The 19,352-nt window shown below is 40.9% G+C and overlaps 2 protein-coding genes across 2 annotated transcripts in view; both read left to right on the top strand.

The window, feature by feature from the left end:
* The window catches only part of prkd2 (protein kinase D2), a 36,611-nt gene extending 27,515 nt beyond the window's left edge, over window positions 1-9,096 (top strand). Inside the window, exons 3-18 of the mRNA XM_034114917.1 lie at window positions 114-245; window positions 395-594; window positions 1,074-1,257; window positions 1,345-1,416; window positions 1,797-1,956; window positions 2,064-2,175; window positions 2,812-2,889; window positions 2,975-3,293; window positions 3,698-3,750; window positions 3,857-3,929; window positions 4,266-4,372; window positions 5,519-5,680; window positions 5,939-6,037; window positions 6,263-6,530; window positions 6,931-7,016; window positions 7,626-9,096. Of these exons, the coding sequence (XP_033970808.1) occupies window positions 114-245; window positions 395-594; window positions 1,074-1,257; window positions 1,345-1,416; window positions 1,797-1,956; window positions 2,064-2,175; window positions 2,812-2,889; window positions 2,975-3,293; window positions 3,698-3,750; window positions 3,857-3,929; window positions 4,266-4,372; window positions 5,519-5,680; window positions 5,939-6,037; window positions 6,263-6,530; window positions 6,931-7,016; window positions 7,626-7,847 (2,327 nt within the window). The 3' untranslated portion in view covers window positions 7,848-9,096. The remainder of the gene's footprint in view (window positions 1-113; window positions 246-394; window positions 595-1,073; window positions 1,258-1,344; window positions 1,417-1,796; window positions 1,957-2,063; window positions 2,176-2,811; window positions 2,890-2,974; window positions 3,294-3,697; window positions 3,751-3,856; window positions 3,930-4,265; window positions 4,373-5,518; window positions 5,681-5,938; window positions 6,038-6,262; window positions 6,531-6,930; window positions 7,017-7,625) is intronic.
* A 4,599-nt stretch (window positions 9,097-13,695) lies between these two features.
* On the top strand, window positions 13,696-18,772 carry gpr184 (G protein-coupled receptor 184). The gene is made up of 2 exons (XM_034114926.1): window positions 13,696-14,037; window positions 17,175-18,772. The coding sequence occupies exon 2, from the start codon at window positions 17,216-17,218 to the stop codon at window positions 18,242-18,244; it is 1,029 nt and encodes a 342-aa protein (XP_033970817.1). The 5' UTR covers window positions 13,696-14,037; window positions 17,175-17,215; the 3' UTR covers window positions 18,245-18,772.
* Window positions 18,773-19,352: the final 580 nt, after the last annotated feature.

Below are 19,352 nucleotides of genomic sequence, written 5' to 3'. Positions count from 1 at the left end.
CCATGCTGTTTCCATCGCATCCATCTGATCATTCTTTTATTTGACCAGGTTAGGAGTTTGATTGTATCTTGACACCCACTGTGACCAAGATCTACGCCTGTTTTCTCTTTCAGCGGCAGCCACGTTTGAAGATTTCCAGATTCGGCCCCATGCACTTAATGTTCACTCCTACCGGGCCCCGGCCTTCTGTGATCACTGTGGAGAGATGCTGTTTGGACTGGTCAGACAAGGACTCAAGTGTGACGGTGAGGAACATAGGGAGAACAAGAGTGATAAGAACAAATAATGTGGCCCACAAATGTCTCTGAGAAATAAATCATAAAACATACTAATTATGCTCCATCTCCTCCACTCTCTTTCTCCCTGGTTCTTTGATCTGTGGCGCCCCCTGCAGGATGTGGACTAAACTACCACAAACGCTGTGCATTCAGCATCCCAAACAACTGCAGCGGTGCGCGTAAACGGCGTCTTTCCACCACCTCCCTGAGCAGCAGCCAGTCCCTGCGCCTCTCCACCACTGACTCAGTGTACAGTGCAGGGACAGCCTCCACCTGCGCAGAGGAAACAAGCCTCATCCGCTCACACACACAGATGGTACTGATGGATTCATGCACACACAATGCTCTGGTCAGGTTTAGACTATTCAAGTTAAGGAGGCTTTCCTGCAGATCCCATTCAATTAACCACGTCACACAGCTTTGTTTCGTGTTGTGTCACAAATGATGTAAACCCATTTTAAAGGGGACTTATTAAACCATTTCTACAGTTCATATTTGTATTTTATATTTTTACTAGAACATGATTAAATGCTTAAATGTTCACATAACACATTATTTTTCTCATACCGTTTGTCTGAATATAACTATATGTCTGATAATCCACAAACTTTCTCCCTAAATTGTTTTATTGAAACTTCTTTCTACTCTTTTCTAACAAAAATATTCATAGGTAGCAGTAGATAACTATATTTAGTTATAACTACCTTTAGTTATCTACTACTAATGTGTTTTTACTATTTTATTTACCCAGACACAATTGAATGGATAATTTGTATTTCCTTTCTATTTGACTAGCCACGGACCGCTAGTGATGCCCGGCGCTTTTACACGGGCCGACCTGTCCATCTGGATAAGATCCTGATGAGCAAGGTGAAGGTGCCCCACACGTTTGCTATCCACTCGTACACGCGACCGACGGTGTGCCAGTACTGCAAGAGACTCCTGCGAGGGCTGTTCAGGCAGGGCCTACAGTGCAAAGGTGAGGACAGACTGAGAGACAGGTGACGCAAAATATAAAATGCATCTAATTAGATTATATGTACAAAACATGTTTTATTTCTTACAGACTGCAAGTTTAACTGCCATAAACGCTGTGTATACAAGGTTCCCAATGACTGCCTTGGGGAGACCATTGGAGGTGAGGGAGTATATCAATCTATTATCTTTAAATGTCTTTGTGACTCTTTTAACCCTGCAGGGATTTGATACAATAATGTATATGTCATCTGTATGTCTCTATTGTCAGAACTATGTTACTTTTAGTCAAATATATAACATAAAACATTATCCAATATCTCTGAACTTACTGTAACTAATGTTTTTATCTTCTCAGACAACAGAAGTAACTGCGGTAAGTATCACCGGTACACTGCATTGATGCATGTAAAGCTTTAGTCTTCTAATAGCCTTAGTCGTAGTCACATGAGCAGCATGTCGTAGTATCCTTTCACAGCCTTTTTTATGCATGTATACTTTAAATCAAGGTGCACTCAAACTCTCCCTCGTCTTTCGCCCCAGACATGCTGAGTCCCAGCACCGACCCTGAGGTGCCGATGGACTACAGCAGTGAGTACGACGCCTCAGACAAGTCTTCAATAGATGACTCGGACGAGGCGTGCAGCATCCCTGGCTCCTTCTCTCCGGACAACAACCAGGACGGACACAGTGGAGACCAAAGGTATGGGGGGGGGGGGGAAAGGTTTGGAGATAAAGTAAAGGAGTGCTGAAGGCATAGCCAAAAAGTGAAACAATAACCCATTCGACCCTCTTTTCTTCTTCTTCTAGTGTTTACATCCCGTTAATGAGGGTGGTGCAGTCTGTGAGACAGACAACCCGTCGATCCAGTACGTCTATCAAGGAAGGGTGGATGGTTCACTACAGCAATAAGGACACACTGGTAAAACATTACCCATAATTCCCATGCTATCCTTTCTGGGTATCTAGACCAGTTCTTCTAAAAAGCAGTTGAATATACAGATGTCAATTATATTCTCAATGTACTTCCTTTTCCATTATTTACTGTAGCCAGTTTACTGTCCTCTCACCAGAGGCATACATGTCAGCAGTCTAGCTCCTATTTCCACTGTTTTGGTTTGGCTTTGTGCTCTCGGTTAATTCCATTTGAAGTTATCTTTATGGAAGAACAGATGTAAAGATGCAGATCATTTGTGAATTCAAGCTGTCTTTTTCTCTTTATCTAACAAATTCTCTAATTGAGAAACCTTTCTGCCTCTCTAGTATTGTCCTTGCTTGTTCTCACTTTCTGGCTTCACTAACTCCCTCCTTTTTTCTTCCTTTCTTTTACTTTTGTCTTTTGTCTCTTTGTTTTCACCTTCTCATCTTGCAGCTTGTGCTCCTGCCTGTCCTTCTTCTCATCTGGACTCTCTTCTCTTCCTCTGGACGTCAACGCAGAACTTGAAATGCATTCATATTGAAGCCTGAACCATGCCACCCTCTGTCCTCTCTCCATCTCACCCCCTAATGTCCTGCTTTACATGTGTTACCTCATCTCGCCTTATTCCAACCTCAACAGAGAAAGAGGCACTACTGGCGTCTGGACTGTAAGTGCATCACCCTTTTCCAGAACAACACAACCAACAAATACTACAAGGTAAATATAGTTTACTCTCTGTAAAAGTATAATCCCAAGTCATTTGTTTTGAGGCGTGTAAACTCACTGGTCCACCATCTTGCAGGAGATCCCTCTGTCTGAGATCCTGGAGGTGCGTCCTGCTGGAAACTTCTCACTTGTCCCTCCAGGCACAAATCCTCACTGCTTTGAGCTTATCACAGGCACTATGTGCTACTTTGGAGGGGAAGACCCCAACTCACTCCCACCGCCATGCCTCAGCCACCCCCAGACTCTCCCCCCGACCCCTCCCTCCCCCAGCCAAGTAGCTCCCAACAGTGGCATTGGGCGAGAGGTGGCCAAGGCGTGGGAGGGCGCCATTCGCCAGGCACTCATGCCCGTCATCTTCCAAGACGCCCCGCCAGCTGAGGGGAACACAACTCACAGTAAGTGGAGATCAGTCAAATGAAGGTGGTTTATTTGTGGTTATTACTTAATGGCACATTGCAGTTTGAGATCTATGGATATGTATTAAAGTTGAATGTTCCAAAATGTGTGTGCTGTTGCTACGTCAGAAGAAAACTGTGTGCTTGAAAAACAATGGACCAAATGTGAAAAAAAAACAGCTTTCGAATTCTAGATGACTTACTCAAAGAGGCCGCTCTTAATCAGAAACAACCCGATGAAGGCCATTCACCAAAACATATTGGTCAAAAAAAAAAAGGGTAGACTCTTCCAGTAAACTAAGCTGTTCTCTCACAAGTTTGGTATGTTGAACTGAGGTTGATACACAATGTGGAACTCCCACTGCCACACTGTTTAACCATTGTTCCTGGTGCTGTATTTTCAGGACAAGCTTCAGTCAGCATATCTGTGTCCAACAGTCAAATCCAAGAGAATGTGGTATGACTTTGTACATTTGTTATCAAGTTTCTTTAACCTTTACGTTAATTATACTTTGAGGATGATTTTTATGATGATGAATGTTTGAAATGTTTCTTCCCAACAGGATATTGGTACCGTGTACCAGATTTTTGCTGATGAAGTTCTGGGATCTGGGCAATTTGGAGTTGTGTATGGAGGTATGTATTTTGTAAAGGTCAAAGGGCTGTATAGGAAATAATGATGTCTAAAGTTTGCTGTCATGACACCATATTTACATTTATATATACATAATAGATACAACTTCTACTCTGAATAAATAAAGTAATGAAGGATCTTACAAAACAGTACACCACAAAGCGTCCTTGTGAGTACATGTGTCTGTAAGTAGAGAGAGAACCTGCAGATCATTATGTTAAATAATTGGAGGGTTATTTTAAGCACATCGTAACCTCTGGATGACATGCTGTATCTCAACATGTATGGGTGGTTCATCTCTAACCACATCTATTACTAACGCTGCATTTCTTCATCAGGTAAGCACAGGAAGACAGGGAGGGACGTGGCTGTCAAAGTCATTGACAAGCTTCGCTTTCCCACCAAGCAGGAGAGCCAGCTGAGGAACGAGGTGGCCATACTGCAGGTAAACACACTGTAGCTGTAAATGGATATCCTACAGGCAGTCATTCCAAACCTGGTGTGCATTGTGACATTTATAAGTTTCGTGTTGGCCTAATTTGAGACTCAATATTCTAAAACAATTTTGTGATGAAACATTGCTAAAAGGAAGTAGGTAAGAGGTTCCTCTTTGTTTAATTCTGAGGAACAGATGATTCAGTGTCTGACCCGAAACCAATCTGTAGTTTGGAAACCACGTCTGCAAACAAAGGAAATCCCCACATTCCTAGTATTTACCTATATGTTCCATTGACATTTCATTTAGCTGATGCGGGACTTTCAGTAAAAAGCACCTCCACACCACAGACATGCCTCTGGGGTTACATGTAGGGTTCAGTATCGGGCCCGAGGACACTTCACCTGCAGGGGCTGGGGATCTGACCACTGACCTGCCCACACGTGTGTCTTAACAATAGTATCAAAGCACTGAGACAATCTGTTTAGGAAACATGTGCGTGAGCTGGTTGGTTTAACAATAGCTATAGGATCAAAAAGGTCACATAATGAAGGTCATATTTCTTCAGATGTAGCTCATGTTCCCAGTTTATTGTTTTGTTTTCTACAGTATGTTTTATCGGGAAAACATTCATTTTTAGTTTTTCAGCCTGTTGATGTTATCATTTGAAAACTTTTTGAACAACTCTTTGCTTTTCGCTCATACTTAAATGTAAAGTTCATGATTCACCAGCAGATGGCAGGAGGCAGGCAGGAGCTGCATCAGTCTATGAGCCGTGACTAAAAGGCAGTTACTCACTTAACAGTCATCGGCTTTCAAGTGAAATAGCTTGTTATTGATGCCATATGGCATTTGTGGAGAATAATGACCTGATAACACATGTTCTATACTCATTGTTGTGTTTTACATGTTTTGCTAACTCTGTCCGTCTGTGTCTATTTTTTCTTATTTACCTCAAATCTTCATTCTGTTTCTGTTTCACGCTGTTTAACCTTCATCATTTTTCTGTGTCATATATATCTCTTTAACCACTCTCTCTTCGTTTGCCTGCTATTTAATTCCTCCCTCTTTTTCAAACATTTCTTACATTAAATTTCACCCTTTATCTCTTCTTCCTTCTTCCCTCCTGATCCTATTTTCTTGTCCCTCTCTCAGAGTTTACGTCACCTGGGCATTGTGAACCTGGAGAGTATGTTTGAGACCTCAGAGAAAGTGTTTGTGGTGATGGAGAAGCTGCATGGTGACATGCTCGAGATGATCCTCTCCAGTGAGAAAGGCAGATTGCCCGAGAGGCTCACTAAGTTCCTCATCACCCAGGTGAGTTGGTGCCCCAACAAAGAAAGGAGGTGTTGTGTGGAACTGTATGTATGCTACGACATGGAAAGTATTGCTGTTGTTGTTCATATGTAGCGTGTATGTGTGTCAGCCATATCTTCAAAAGATGTTGCTGCAGTGTTTTATTGTGGTCTGCTACTCTGGCAAGCCGTGCCTATTTATGTCGTTATCATCTTGAAATGGCTGGCACATAAAACTAACTCATATCCTGTTTGTGTGGTTGTGGCTTTGTATGCTCAGATTCTGGCGGCTCTGAGACATCTACACTTTAAGAACATCGTTCACTGTGATCTGAAACCTGAAAATGTGCTGCTTGCCTCAGCTGACCCCTTCCCCCAGGTACGCACAACACACACACACACACAGTACACAAACTAATAACCCATTCTAAATATGCATCAGTTATGGTTTTTACTTTGGTCATCGACACGTCAGAGCTGGTGTGGTGCTGCCACTCTGACTTGTTCCTCAAATCTATTTTCTCTTCTCAAACCTGTAATTTCAACACTTCTCTGTTTCTTTCTTCCTTCATGAACCCTACCTACTCACTTCTCCTCCTCTCAGGTGAAGTTGTGTGACTTTGGTTTTGCCCGAATCATCGGCGAGAAGTCTTTCCGCCGCTCGGTGGTCGGCACCCCGGCCTATCTGGCCCCGGAGGTTCTCCTGAACCAGGGCTACAACCGCTCCCTGGACATGTGGTCGGTCGGCGTCATTATGTATGTCAGTCTGAGTGGCACGTTCCCCTTTAATGAGGACGAAGATATCAACGACCAGATTCACAACGCAGCCTTCATGTACCCTCCCAACCCCTGGAAACAGATCTCCAGTGATGGTAAACACAGAGGGGAATGTCATTGTTACGCACATATAGGGGTGCGCTCAGTTGGCAGTTATTAAGGAACACCTAGCCAAAACGAACACAGTCAAATACAACAGTTCTGCAATAAATACAACTTTATGAAGGTTATACTAATCAGATTTGTTGAAACTGTTTTAGACCTGTTGATTTAAGTGTATGCCCATTTAAGAGGATTATGTGTTTTGTTTGGTTTCCATCTATATTATCTTGTGCAATCATCTTAACTTAAACATGGTTCTTGATCATTGTATTTCTTTAGCAACTAGTTTGCTTACTGTAGGTATAATTGTTGATAGGTTTATAACCGCTGCTTTTTTTACTGTAGCTATATATATATATAAATATGCTGATCTGTTTTCTGTTGTGTTTCCAGCAACCGACCTGATCAACAACCTGCTGCAAGTTAAGATGAGGAAACGCTACAGCGTGGACAAGAGTCTCAGCCATGTTTACCTACAGGTAGCATATAAAACACACACGCACAGTGTTTTACCGTTATTAAATGTTCCTGAATTGTTTTATTACACTTCCACTTCTACCATTACTTCCGATGAAAAGATCAGGAAGCAGCTTTTTTTTCAGATAGGGTGCCTGCCAGTTACATAAGTGGTAGAGTGGTACTACAAAATCTGTAGCCATTGCAGAAAGTGGCAAATATAAACACAAGGTATCTGCACTCACAACCAAGCAGCGAGACCTAAGCTCAAGGCTGATATTCTATAATAATAATAAAAACAGGCGAGCTTTCTCACTGTGTTTAAACTACTAAACCCTTGTTGTTGTTTTTCTTTCAAAACATGTCCTTGCTTTAAAAAGCTTTGAGTCATGGTAGCCCTAACTTCGCTAAAAGTTTCTTTTATAATCACCTCAGAAGCATTCAGTCCAGTGAAGGGTCATTTGAGTTTCTATTCACACACACACACACACAGATACAGGCACACACTCGTGGTCTAAAGTTATTACTGGCTATGAGCTATAATGGCATAAAATCCAATTTCACTTTAATCCCATTTCAATCTTTTCCTGAAACTGAAATTACATCCCTGTGTTTATATGTGCTTGCCTCAGGACTATCAGGCGTGGTTGGACCTGCGGGAGCTCGAGACCAAACTCGGTGGGCGTTACATCACCCATGAGAGTGATGACACCCGCTGGCAAATGTTTGCCCGTGAACACACTCTGCCTTACCCTTCTCACCTCGTCCCTCCTGCTGGGGCGGGCTCTGACGAAGAGGACGGGGGGGAGGATGCAGATATGCAAGGCCTCACTGAGAGGGTCAGCATCCTCTGACCAGAGAGGCACAGAGGACTCGAGATTATTAAGGAAGGAGGAAAGAACTAGAGAGAGGATTGTGATGGTCGACTTAAAGCCTGAAAAACATGGGTCTAAAAAGTGTCCAGCTGTTAAGACTTTACAGCAATTTTATCTTTCACCTCTGCCACTTTTGACCCTCTTTATCTTTTGAATCGTTGAACTCTTTACATGCTGAGGACTGCTCGTCTCTATCTTACATCCTCTGTGCGGCTGAGCTGGCAGTTTTTACAGACTACATTAGAGTCAACTTTAAATCAGAATGTCTCACACGAATGACGCGTGTCACGTTCTTTTCCTATCACTGCAAAATGCTTCACCAGTTTGGAAATGCCACCTCACCACAAGCGATAAAGAGTGTTTTTGTTGAGGTGTGTGTTCGATCTAAACTATGGAGTGAATATTAAAAATGAAACTGTCTCCCTTTTTAAAAGAAAAGTTTGCTTTTGCTGTCATTTAATTGGACTGACTGGAATTACCGTCGCCATTATGTATTCGGTAAAGATTGGTTTTAATTTCTCTTCGGTGCTTTACAGAGACAAAGGTCTTCCTCTGGGCTGGAAATTACTAATGTGCAGGCATGGAGGCAAACCCATTTACATTCACAAATGCATCCCCATAAGTGCATGCCCTGTAGTTAAAACGGGAGGTATTGATTCGGTGACAGAAAACCCTGTGCAATTACCACTAGTTTTGAGCCACAATAGACTCTTGGGAAACACATGTGAATAAAGATGTCTGTGCGGGTTTAAATGAACTCCAGCTTTGAGCTGTTCATAAGCTGATTTTCTTTCCCCACCCACACCCATCTCTAAAGTCAAACAGTTGTGTATTTGCATCAAATGCTGCCAATGTAAGCACATGTTTTACACCTGAGCAGGTCAATGGAGACTTGTTTTGAACAACACAGCTCCTTGTTTACTGTTGTGAAGAAGAATAGACGTCTTTCTCTCTCGATGTGGTTAGTGCTTTGGCAGACAGCTTGGGTTACGAAACTAGGTTCTGGAGAGTGAATGTAGTTTGATTATTGACAACCTGTCAAGTCGATATGTTGCATGTTTCTGTGAAGTAGTAGAATGATCTAGATACAATATAAAACATACTGTAGTTATGATGGTCTATTATACACGTGTAACCTATGTAGTTGTTGAATATGCGTAGACTGTGTATGACTTGTTTGAAGGATAATCCTAGCCTTGGTAACAGAAAATACAAATGTTGAACAATATTCCTTTTTGCCTTGGATGCCTTATTTATTCATCTGTCCTTCAACTGTCATCTAGAAACTGTAATCTAAATAAGAACCAAGCATGCCTGGAGGGACAATGTGATTAAGATTCATTACTTAGATGTTTAAAAAGCAGGGACTATTATTGTCCCTCAGGTTTTCTGTGACAGAAGACATGCTTTGGTTAACACGAGACAAACGAATAATGAACACCTTAATGCAGCAATAACATCCACTCCACTTTATGTCCCTTTCTGGCAAAAAGCAAGATTATAACAAACATGCCGTCTTCAATTTCTATTTAAATGTACTCAAATAAGGGCTAATGCAAATGTTCAAGGATGGTTGCAACATGGACTAAGGCTATGATATTATTTATGCATTTGAGTACACACACAAAAGAACACTCAGCTCTCATAGAACAAAGACCTGATTTTTTTTACACACATTACGCCTCACAGAGTGCCACTCAAGAGGAGCCTGTGGCTATAGAGGCAAAGGTAGTGAATTGTTTTCCATTCTGCAATCTGCGCACTTCAGCCGGCTACTCTGGTGAAAACAGACCCTTCTGTCCTCCTACACTACGCCAATCATCATTGCCAAACGACACAAGTGATACACTCTGTCTCCTTTTATTTCTTTCAAGTGTTTATAGTGTGTTCACCATCCTATCATCTGCACGTCTCTATGCTAATGTCTCTGCACTGGCAAGTGGAAATGGAGATCCTCCACTTAGTAAGCAAAGAGATCCAAAGCTCAGAGTACCTGGCACCATAAGGAAGTTTCCACTTAGCTTTGTGTCATTGTGCGAGAAGCAATGTTCATATTGTTTTTCAAAGTAAGAAAATAATTTGTCTTGACTGCAGAAAGTCTTCTCTAAGGGAAGAACTCATGAAAAAGCACATCTCAAATGATAGGATGTGCACTCAGTTGCCATCATAACAGGTTTTATGTGTGGCTTAAGGTTTTCAGTTGAATTTCCACTAGAGATGGCGGGATTTTTGTGTACATAAACATAAAAACAAATGTTTACTTAGGCAAGTGTTCAGTCAAAAAAGTTAAGATGTTGTTCAATAACTGATAATCAGACTGTATTATAATTTTGTTACAATTTAATTCATTCATTTAATTTTCATTCATCGTAGTTTAATTCCTTAACAAAACTGAGGTGTGGGTGTTTCTTCAGAGGTCGAAACCAGGTTAGGTAAACTGAAACAAAGTTGTTTCCAACCTATATTTAAAGAATACAACTGGTAATATTCTATGTCTGTTATTGTCAACAAATCATGCGAATATAGACCAAAGTCAACAAAGTGTTGGTGTGTCTCTTTAACACTTACCTATCCTGCGTTTAGCCCATTTTCACTCTGAAATGTTAACAACAGTAACAAGTGTTAATGAAACAGAAAAAGCACATTTTGTTGGAGACCATTACCAGCAGCAAATTGATAAACATGAGTTGCTCTAGTAGTGAGCAGTGTATTTTAGTGAGCAGAAATGTGTAGGATTAACTTGATGCAAACTACAGTGGCCATGTTCAAGGTATTCAAGTTAGATTTAGCACTAATTGATTTATTATGAATATATTTGTCAGGCAATAATGGAGCTCTATGGTCCAGAGGAATAACTTAGTCGAGCTTTTGGCTACTTGTTAGTATGATCAATTCATTGTTGGTTTTGATAAAAACATAACTCCAAAAACACATTTTAAGACAAAAACAACTACAAAATAAACTGTGCACATAATTTATAACTAGGCCAGTAATACTACTCACACAGTTCCTTTGTTGTTTTGTGTATATTTGGGGGGCGGGGGGGGGGGGGTTCAGGGGAAATAATAGGACATTTAGGACATTTAGGATAATGGAGTTTTTTTGGAATCCTTCCAAATTTGGTATGTGGAGTGAGGTAAAAAGGTTTCAAGATTTAACCTCGTTGCTGTTATCGAGTTAGCTCAGCTCACAAATCCTGCTTCCTGAGATAGCCATCAAACACTGTCAGTAAACATACAAAACAAAAACCTTGTTAGCTCTGCAAATGTTTTTCTGTAATCGTGTAACATGATCGCAAATTCTGATTGCACTTCCTCATCAACCGCTGTGACTGCAGAGGCGTTGACCTGCAGTTTGGCCATGGAGTATACATTAAAAGGCTATGCCAGCTGCTGAGCTTGCCCTCGCACTCAGGCATAATGCATGCAGAAAGAGAAAAACTCAACTGTGTAAAGCAATTTGGAAAATTGCCGAGCGATTCCGGTTGTCATCCAGACGCAAAACCAAAATGTACATTAGAACTAGTTTACCCCAGTTTGTCTTTGCACAAAGAAAACTGTAACTTTGTGTGCTCTTTATTACTTGTTAGAAATGTGCCATATCATTTTAACAGTTTATGGTCCATTGTACAAATATCCTTTCAATCCCGTACAAAAAAAAAATATATATATATATATATATATATAACAAATAGTATGATTGACATTTTAATAATAGGCTGATTAAATGAAATGTCAATAAACAATGTCACTACTCTTTTTGAGTTATAACTTAATGGACAAATGTTTTCTAATAGAAATTCTGGTATTTAAAATTGTGCGGTCATGTTCATTATCACTTTTCTCTTCCATGTGATTTCTCTGTTGCTAAATAGTCATTTAACCATCGCCCAGTGTTTCTTAGAAATAAATGCAACGTTTAACATTACATTTTAACGAGGAAGGTCAAGTACAGGTCAGCTAAGGAAGCTGTTGCTAGGAAACAAACGATACTTATCACATTTTTCTCTTGTGAGAAATAGCAAAAATACTTTGTCAGCTTCATGCTTAGGGATTTAAAGAAAGAGATGATGAGAAGGATTACTCTCCCCAGGCCCCACCAGTTCAAATCAGTTGAACTTGCACGTCCAAGTTCTGGTTTTAAAATGTCACACCTTTACATTAGAAGGCTTCTTTTAAAAAAAAAAACAGGAATCTTCAGCACGGTGAGGTGACTGACATGCAACGGTGTGAGTAGTCTTGCTATACAACTCTATCCCTCAATCTAACCTTCACAAGCCATGTAGTCAGAAGTTGAGGCAAGTGTGGTATCAAATCACCAAGTGACTGCTTCAATGTGTTGAGTAATGTACTACCATCCCCTTCTGATATAAACTGAACTGTTGGCTTCAATATTACTAGTACTAAAAAAACTGCTAACCTGCTTCTTTGGCCTTTTCATTACAGAGACAGATACTCAACACTTCTATTGATGCAGAAAATAAACTATGGATGAAAGATGAGGTAAGAAGTGAGAAAACCCCTTTTAGATTTTATTCAGTAAGCCCCTTTGGCAAATACTATTAAGTATTTCGTCTTTTTAACCTTGCTCTTTCCATCTCTCTGCTTTTTCTGTAGCTGACCTCAGGTATGTGTTCTTGCTTATAGGAAAGTACACATTCACAGCTGGTGTAAATGTTTACTCCACACATTAACAGATTGTCTGCAGGCATCCACCACAGATTATTTTTATAAACATGTACAGTAAAAGCTTTGGGTATTTCTCTGACAGGGTGGTTTACTGTAACCTTTCTGATAACCACACTGTTCATACCCCTGCCTGGTACAGATATCTCAACATGTAAATCAGACTCTACTTACGTTTTGACTTCAATTCTGGTGTAGAAATGAAACGGTAAGCAATTATTTGTACACTACATGAGTCATAATGAAGGTGCAGGGCTCAACTGAGCGTAACAATGAATAAACACAGAGAGGAAAGCTGTTTCAAAGCAGTTCAAATACCCCATTTTATAATGTTACTCCTGGTTACCCTCAGACAAGACTCACATGTGAAAGTGAATTGAGGTCACTTATGACGTCCTATGCAGAGTCTCACATGAAAAAGCACATCTCAAATGATAGGATGTGCATGGCTTGGGTTTTCAATTGAATTTCCACTAGATATGGCAGCATTTTTGTGTACATAAACATAAAAACAAATGTTTACTTATAAGTGTTCAGTCAACGATAACTGATAATCAGACTGTATTATCATTTTGTTACAATTGAATTAATTCATTTAATTTTCATTCATCGTATTTTAATTCCTTAACAAAACTGAGGTGTGGGTGTTTCTTCAGAGGTCGAAACTAAGTTAGTTAAACTGAAACAAAGAGTTGTTTCTAACCTATATTCAAAGAATACAACTGGTAATATTCTATGTCTGTTATTGTCAACAAATTATGCGAATATAGACCAAAGTCAACAAAGTGTTGGTGTGTCTCTTTAACACTTACCTATCCTGCGTTTAGCCCATTTTCACTCTGAAATGTTAACAACGGTAACAAGTGTTAATGAGACAGAAAAGGCACATTTTCTCACATGTGAAAGTGAATTGAGGTCACGTATGACATCTATGCAGAGTCTAATTTCCCCTTCAGTAGAGTGGTCACAATATACACTGATAGAAGTCTCCTTTTCTGTCTCTGGGGAGAACTAATATCTGCCTCATGTGATCCGTCACAGTTTCATGCTTCTCCCCACCCCTGAAGCATACTTCCTCCTGTGTACGTATGCACAACCGAACCTCCCTCCTCCTTCGTCTTCCCCTTTTTGTACTTCGTCTCATCCTTTCCACACACTCCTTGCTCACATTACAACTATGGCTGTCAGCGACATAAGTCATCTCAACCAAAAAGGAAACAACAACTCAGAGTAAAGAGAGAAAAAAGCCGCCCACAGTTACACTATAGGCTGAAAGTTATCTAGTGTAGTAATCATTTGAGAGTACCATGTGGGACATTGGAGGCTTGGATGCATGTCAGCAGCTTTGAAGAGTCTCTTCTGAAGATCGTCCTCTGACCCTGCTGGACTGAACTGCTTAACACTTGAAACATCTCTGGAATGTGTCTGAAACTTTCCACCCACACTACAGCTTCGTTTTAAACACCTCCTAACAGAAACAACAGGTGAGTTCATTAATAATTACCTTTCTGGGTGTGAGATGTGTGGAAATTATACTAGACACAACTGGAAAGGTAATGTTTCTTTTAATGTTTTCAAGCAGAGAGTTTAAAGTATTTTTTAAATGTGAAACCTTGCTAGTTTTATGTTCATCCCTGTGTTTTTTTTATCCGGGGAAACACGGCTCGCTTGAGGCTGTGTGAGTCAGCGTGGCAAAAATAATTAGGTTAGAAATGTGGATTCTCTGCAAGGTCGAATGTTTTTTGACGTTCTCCCAGTGGTGGTCACTTTAACAGGCTGGAAAGTACAGAAGAGGAGTGCTGTACAAGAAGAAAATATTGGAAAATCATAGGAATGTATTGCACAGATGGAACGTTAACCTTTGATAAAAAGCTTTGGTATTAGGGAGGCAAGCTATAAAACATTAATCATATTTTTTGGCTTGAAAAAGGTTATTTAACACAGGCCACATTCCACCTCTTGAGAGAAGAGGTTTAGTTTTGCTCTTTCAAAGCCTCACTGGTGACATGGCTGTGTAATTACAATCAGGCTTAGTTCAGTTTATACTATTAACAAACACATAGTTGTCTCAGATGGAAAAAAGGACGAGCTGAAGTCTGTACCAGAAAGTACGCACGTATCAAGAATGGATTATGTCATAAAATGAAATAGTTCATCCCCAGAAATTACACCAGAAGACGAAGACCTGTAGCTTACAAGATAAATCAAACCATGGTAATAGAACAAACGGTTCACAGTTTTAGACTCATTTTTACTAATAGGGGAACAATTTTGGTGTATCATAGCGCCCAGACTGATGACTAAACAGTAGCCTACACATTCATTGTAAGACACGACCACGACCACTGCTTGTGAGTAAAACGTCTGGTTTCACAAACCCCATTGTTTATAAATAAAATACAAGCCTTCACATGCGCACAAATGTGCAGGCACACATTATCGTTCTCTAAAGATGCTCTGACTCTAAATGGCTTTTCCATTATTGAGTTTGCACCATCTTGGACCATCTTGGCCCAGACGTTAATGTCATTAGAAGCTTCCTGAGAGCCGAGCCTGAGTGATAGAACAGAAGGTAGAGAGGAAACAAATATCAAAGAATACCACTGTGATACAGAGAGAAAAAGTACAAAGACACAGCGCAGGATTCATTTCACTTCGATTTTGAGATGTGTTTAGTAATTGTGAAATAAGAAGTCTTATTTTATTTCAAACATAACAGTTTTCTCACATATTAAATTGTTTCAAGACAGCACATTACCCCGGGAATAACCCTCCTGCTTGCCCACCGTCCTAGGCGGTGTGCAATATACACTTAGATAAAAATTGCTAAAAGAACAACAACAAAAGAAAGGGTTACAAGGAGGACAGATTAAATGTCTATAGAAGGAAGAAGATAACGGTATCCGTGACATCTCTTCACAGATCTTCTGAACGTGTTCAATCTTTTCTAAGAGGAGAAAAGGCATTGACATTCATTACAAAGAAGTTGTGTCAGGGGAGTTAGGACCCAATCTAAGTATACGTTTAGCTATCTTTGTAGCAAATGCAGCAAGTCAGCCTTCAACATGAAGCAAAACAAAGATAGCATCAAGGGGCACATGTTTATTAAAGTGGCAGGAACTTCAGGAAGGGTGTCAACAAAAGCAAGTGGATAGTCATCTTCTTCAACAAAGTTTTCTTAGATACTTAAGTTAAATGTATGTAGTGAGGTAGGCACCATATCAGAACAGACCATCTTTTGATACACCAAATGTACATGGTTTTTAAATCCTCCAAATGTCTGTTCAAAGTAGTGGTCACAAAAAGAGACCTTTTTCCATTTCACGTTCTATATGAAAGCTGAATCTAAAGTAGGGTAAACAAAGCTAAATGTTGCAAATATGGATGGGGACTGAAAGAGATTTTAATGTAAAAAGTTGTCTGTTTCCAGATGTTCCAGAGTAAAGTACAGCAGGGTTTCTAATGTTTTGTGAAGGACATATGCAAAGGAGGGGACCAAATATGAATGGAGAAAAATAGGATAAAGAGTGAAAAAGACAGGAAATTACCAGAATAAAACTTGTGAAAATATTTTTGAAAAGCTATTGAGGGTTCCTTTACATAAAAAAGCCACTAAATATTGTCATTGTAGGAAATGATTCAAGGGATCTACATCAAGTAAAACTGACTTTATTATTATTATCCATTTTCTGATTAGATTTGGCCATGCCATTTCAACCAAGAACATTTTTAAAAGGATGCAACGCAGACTTATCAAGGATGTGTCGGACGGGAATCAAAGCCACAGCTCTGCGATGAACTGGGACTGACCGTGCATCTATCGTGTAAATCAAGGAAGAAATTAATTGATTAATTCATATAAGGCATGAGTCCAGTCCACATTACTTATTCTTAAGCATTGCATTTCCTCTTGTCTGGGAGGGATGCTTATGCCACCCAGCTCTGCTCCGACATTAGACTAAGGCACATTGAATTAGCAGTACCTGTTTGAATCTGACCAAGAGGGTAATTTTGACACAGAACCCAAAATGTGTTTATCAAGCATTGATGTCAGTAAAATGCAAATAGGTACTGCCCCTTACTGACATTCAGATTTATACCATGCAGGGCAATGAGAGCAAACATTTTAAAACAGTTTAACAAATAGCAGCATAGAGATAAAAGCATGTGATAAGATATAGGGGAAATTGGAACCAAAAGTGTTAACGTCTAAAACATTTGAGGAAAAGGATTAGTACCTTGCAGTTTCCATAAGGAATAGGACATTATAAAAAAAATATGCAGGACATTCTTTCTCCATGCTGAGCTGTTGAAGTAATAGGGAGGGAATTTTGGCAATGTCAATTTCTATTGAACCGTTGCTAGACACTGTTATCATCAGGAAGCATGACTAAGCCTGGGTCTTTTCTGAGGGGGAACTTCAACTCTGCCTAGCCAAACTACCTCACATTCAGAAACATCAGGGGGGGAAACCAAATTGTTATCTCTTGAGCTCATTGAACCACGAAATAGGATGGAGAGTAAGAAATGTCCTAGCTGTACTGTGAATCTTATGGCATTATAGTTACACTCATGTTGCCTGTGTCCTTTTTACTCAACCAAACTCTTAATTTCTTTACAGGTGAATTCTAACCATCACAGTGAAAGAAAACTAAAGACACAATGAACGCCACGAACACCCCAAACTTTACCCTGTGTGTTGACATTGCCGACAGCGCCATCAGTGACTTTTTGATGTCCATTTACATTATTGTTTTTATATTTGGTTTGATCTTCCATGTGCTGACCCTGGGCCCCATTTGCCAACAAGTGCGGCGGCAAAACGTTCTGGGGATCTTCCTGCTCAACCTGTCGCTCTCTGACATTCTCTTCATCCTTACTATGCCCCTTTGGATCAACTATTACAAACGGGACCACCATTGGGAGCTCGGTGCTGCTTCCTGCAGTGTAGCTGGCTTCATCTACTACTCCAACATGTACATCAGCCTCTACCTGCTCTGCAGCATCTCCATAGACCGCTGCCTGGTGGTCACCTTCCCACTCCGCTCCAAGTCCCAGCGTACGTCCCGCTACGCCTGGGCACAGTGTGCAGCTGTGTACGCTGTGGTGATAACTCTGCACATCATGGTACTGATCAATGACAATCTCACTGACGCCCACGATGAGGTCAACGACAATGACCGTTGCTATGAAACGTACCCCATTACCCCCCCTGTCGCCTTGTTCAACTTGGTCAGAGTAGGCATCGGCTTCCTGCTGCCCCTGCTGGTGTTGGCCGTGAGCTACTGGAGGGTGCTGGCCACCGTGGGCCAGAGTCCCGGCCTGAGCGCCCAGGCTAAAAGGAAGGTCCGCATGCTGTCCTTTGGGGTGATTGGCATCTTCTCCATCTGCTTTGCTCCATATCACATTCTCCTGCTCATCCGCTCACTTGTCTTCTACAGCAGTGATAGCATAGAAGCTGAAGGAAGTTACTGCCAGTTTGAACAAAAAATGCACTTTTATTTCTCATGTACACTGGCAATGTCCAGTCTGAACTGCGTGGTGGACCCTGTGCTGTATGTGTTGGTAAGTAACGGAGTCCAGGAAGATTTGAAACTGTGCTGGAGGAGGCATAGAAGGACACAGACAGGCACAGACCCAGCTTTAACTGCATACAACAGAGGGACGTCTAATAATAACCACCTAATATGAAAGTAAGCTGTAAGATGGTGTGTGTGAGTTTGGGTGTGCGTGCGTGTGTGTGTGCGTGTGTGCGCATACAACTACATGCTCTTGCATAAGCTTTTTAAAGTCATGGCTTTATTTTCAGAGGTGTCGAGAATAGCATGAATAATACATTCAAGAATCAACCCTTCTTCAGACAATCAGTTATTGTTATTTTCTACCTCATATCCTGCACGATGTAGAGCGGGAGGGGTGAGGGGGGGGTTGAATTATATGCATCTCCGTGCTCTGTAATTAGATTGCATTCCCAGGTTCTGCTCTCTCAAGAGGTCTTCAGACACTTCTGGTTCCTGGCTGGACACTGCAGGAGTTGAAGAGCACTTGCGTTTTCCTACCAATCTATACAAGGATATTGTGATTGTGATTGTGTGACCCAAAGTGCAACTCTAAAGCATGCAAAAACATCATTTTATTAGCATGACCATATACCTTGTCTAAATGTCGGCAAATGCCATGTTGAATGTAAATCCAAATAAAAAAGTGGTTTGAACAGATGCTCGGCTTTTAGGTTGTTTATGCAGAACATTTGAAATTGTATCCAGTTGGCATTTTTTACATATCCACAGGGATGAAGGGAATGATAGAAGCACTTTGCCATTTGCATCACACATAAAGTTAATAATAAATCCAGCACAGCTGTGTGCAGCACAGGTGTCAAGTGGGTGAACACTGTAATCAGAGACCAGTGTATGTGTTATAGGCATAGAAAGTACTATATCCACAATAAGCCGCTTTCACACCAAGTACTTTGCCATATTTAGTGCCGGCACTTAGTACCCCAGGGCACTAAGTACCAATCGCGTTCACACCGGAGTACTTTTCCCTGAGGGAAGATTACACAAATGAGCCGCTGACGTCACTTCGTCTTCTTCTGCTTTGGGTTTACTGGCAGGCCACAAACAACTTCACGGCGTATACTGCCACCCGGAGTCCCCGGCCGGAAGTCCCTGGAGTTGGGGACTGGCTTCAGTAGAAGCTTCTTCTGAAACCTTCCGAGTAAATCGCCAGAACGCCGACACCTCCTCATCACTCCACCGCTCCGATGTTTTTTTTTGTGTTGCCATAAGTTATTCTC

The sequence above is a fragment of the Trematomus bernacchii genome, unplaced genomic scaffold (assembly GCF_902827165.1).
Source record: "Trematomus bernacchii unplaced genomic scaffold, fTreBer1.1, whole genome shotgun sequence".
NCBI lineage: Eukaryota > Metazoa > Chordata > Actinopteri > Perciformes > Nototheniidae > Trematomus > Trematomus bernacchii.
The sequence above is the reverse complement of the archived record's forward strand: the minus strand, read 5'-3'. Positions and strand labels throughout refer to the sequence as shown.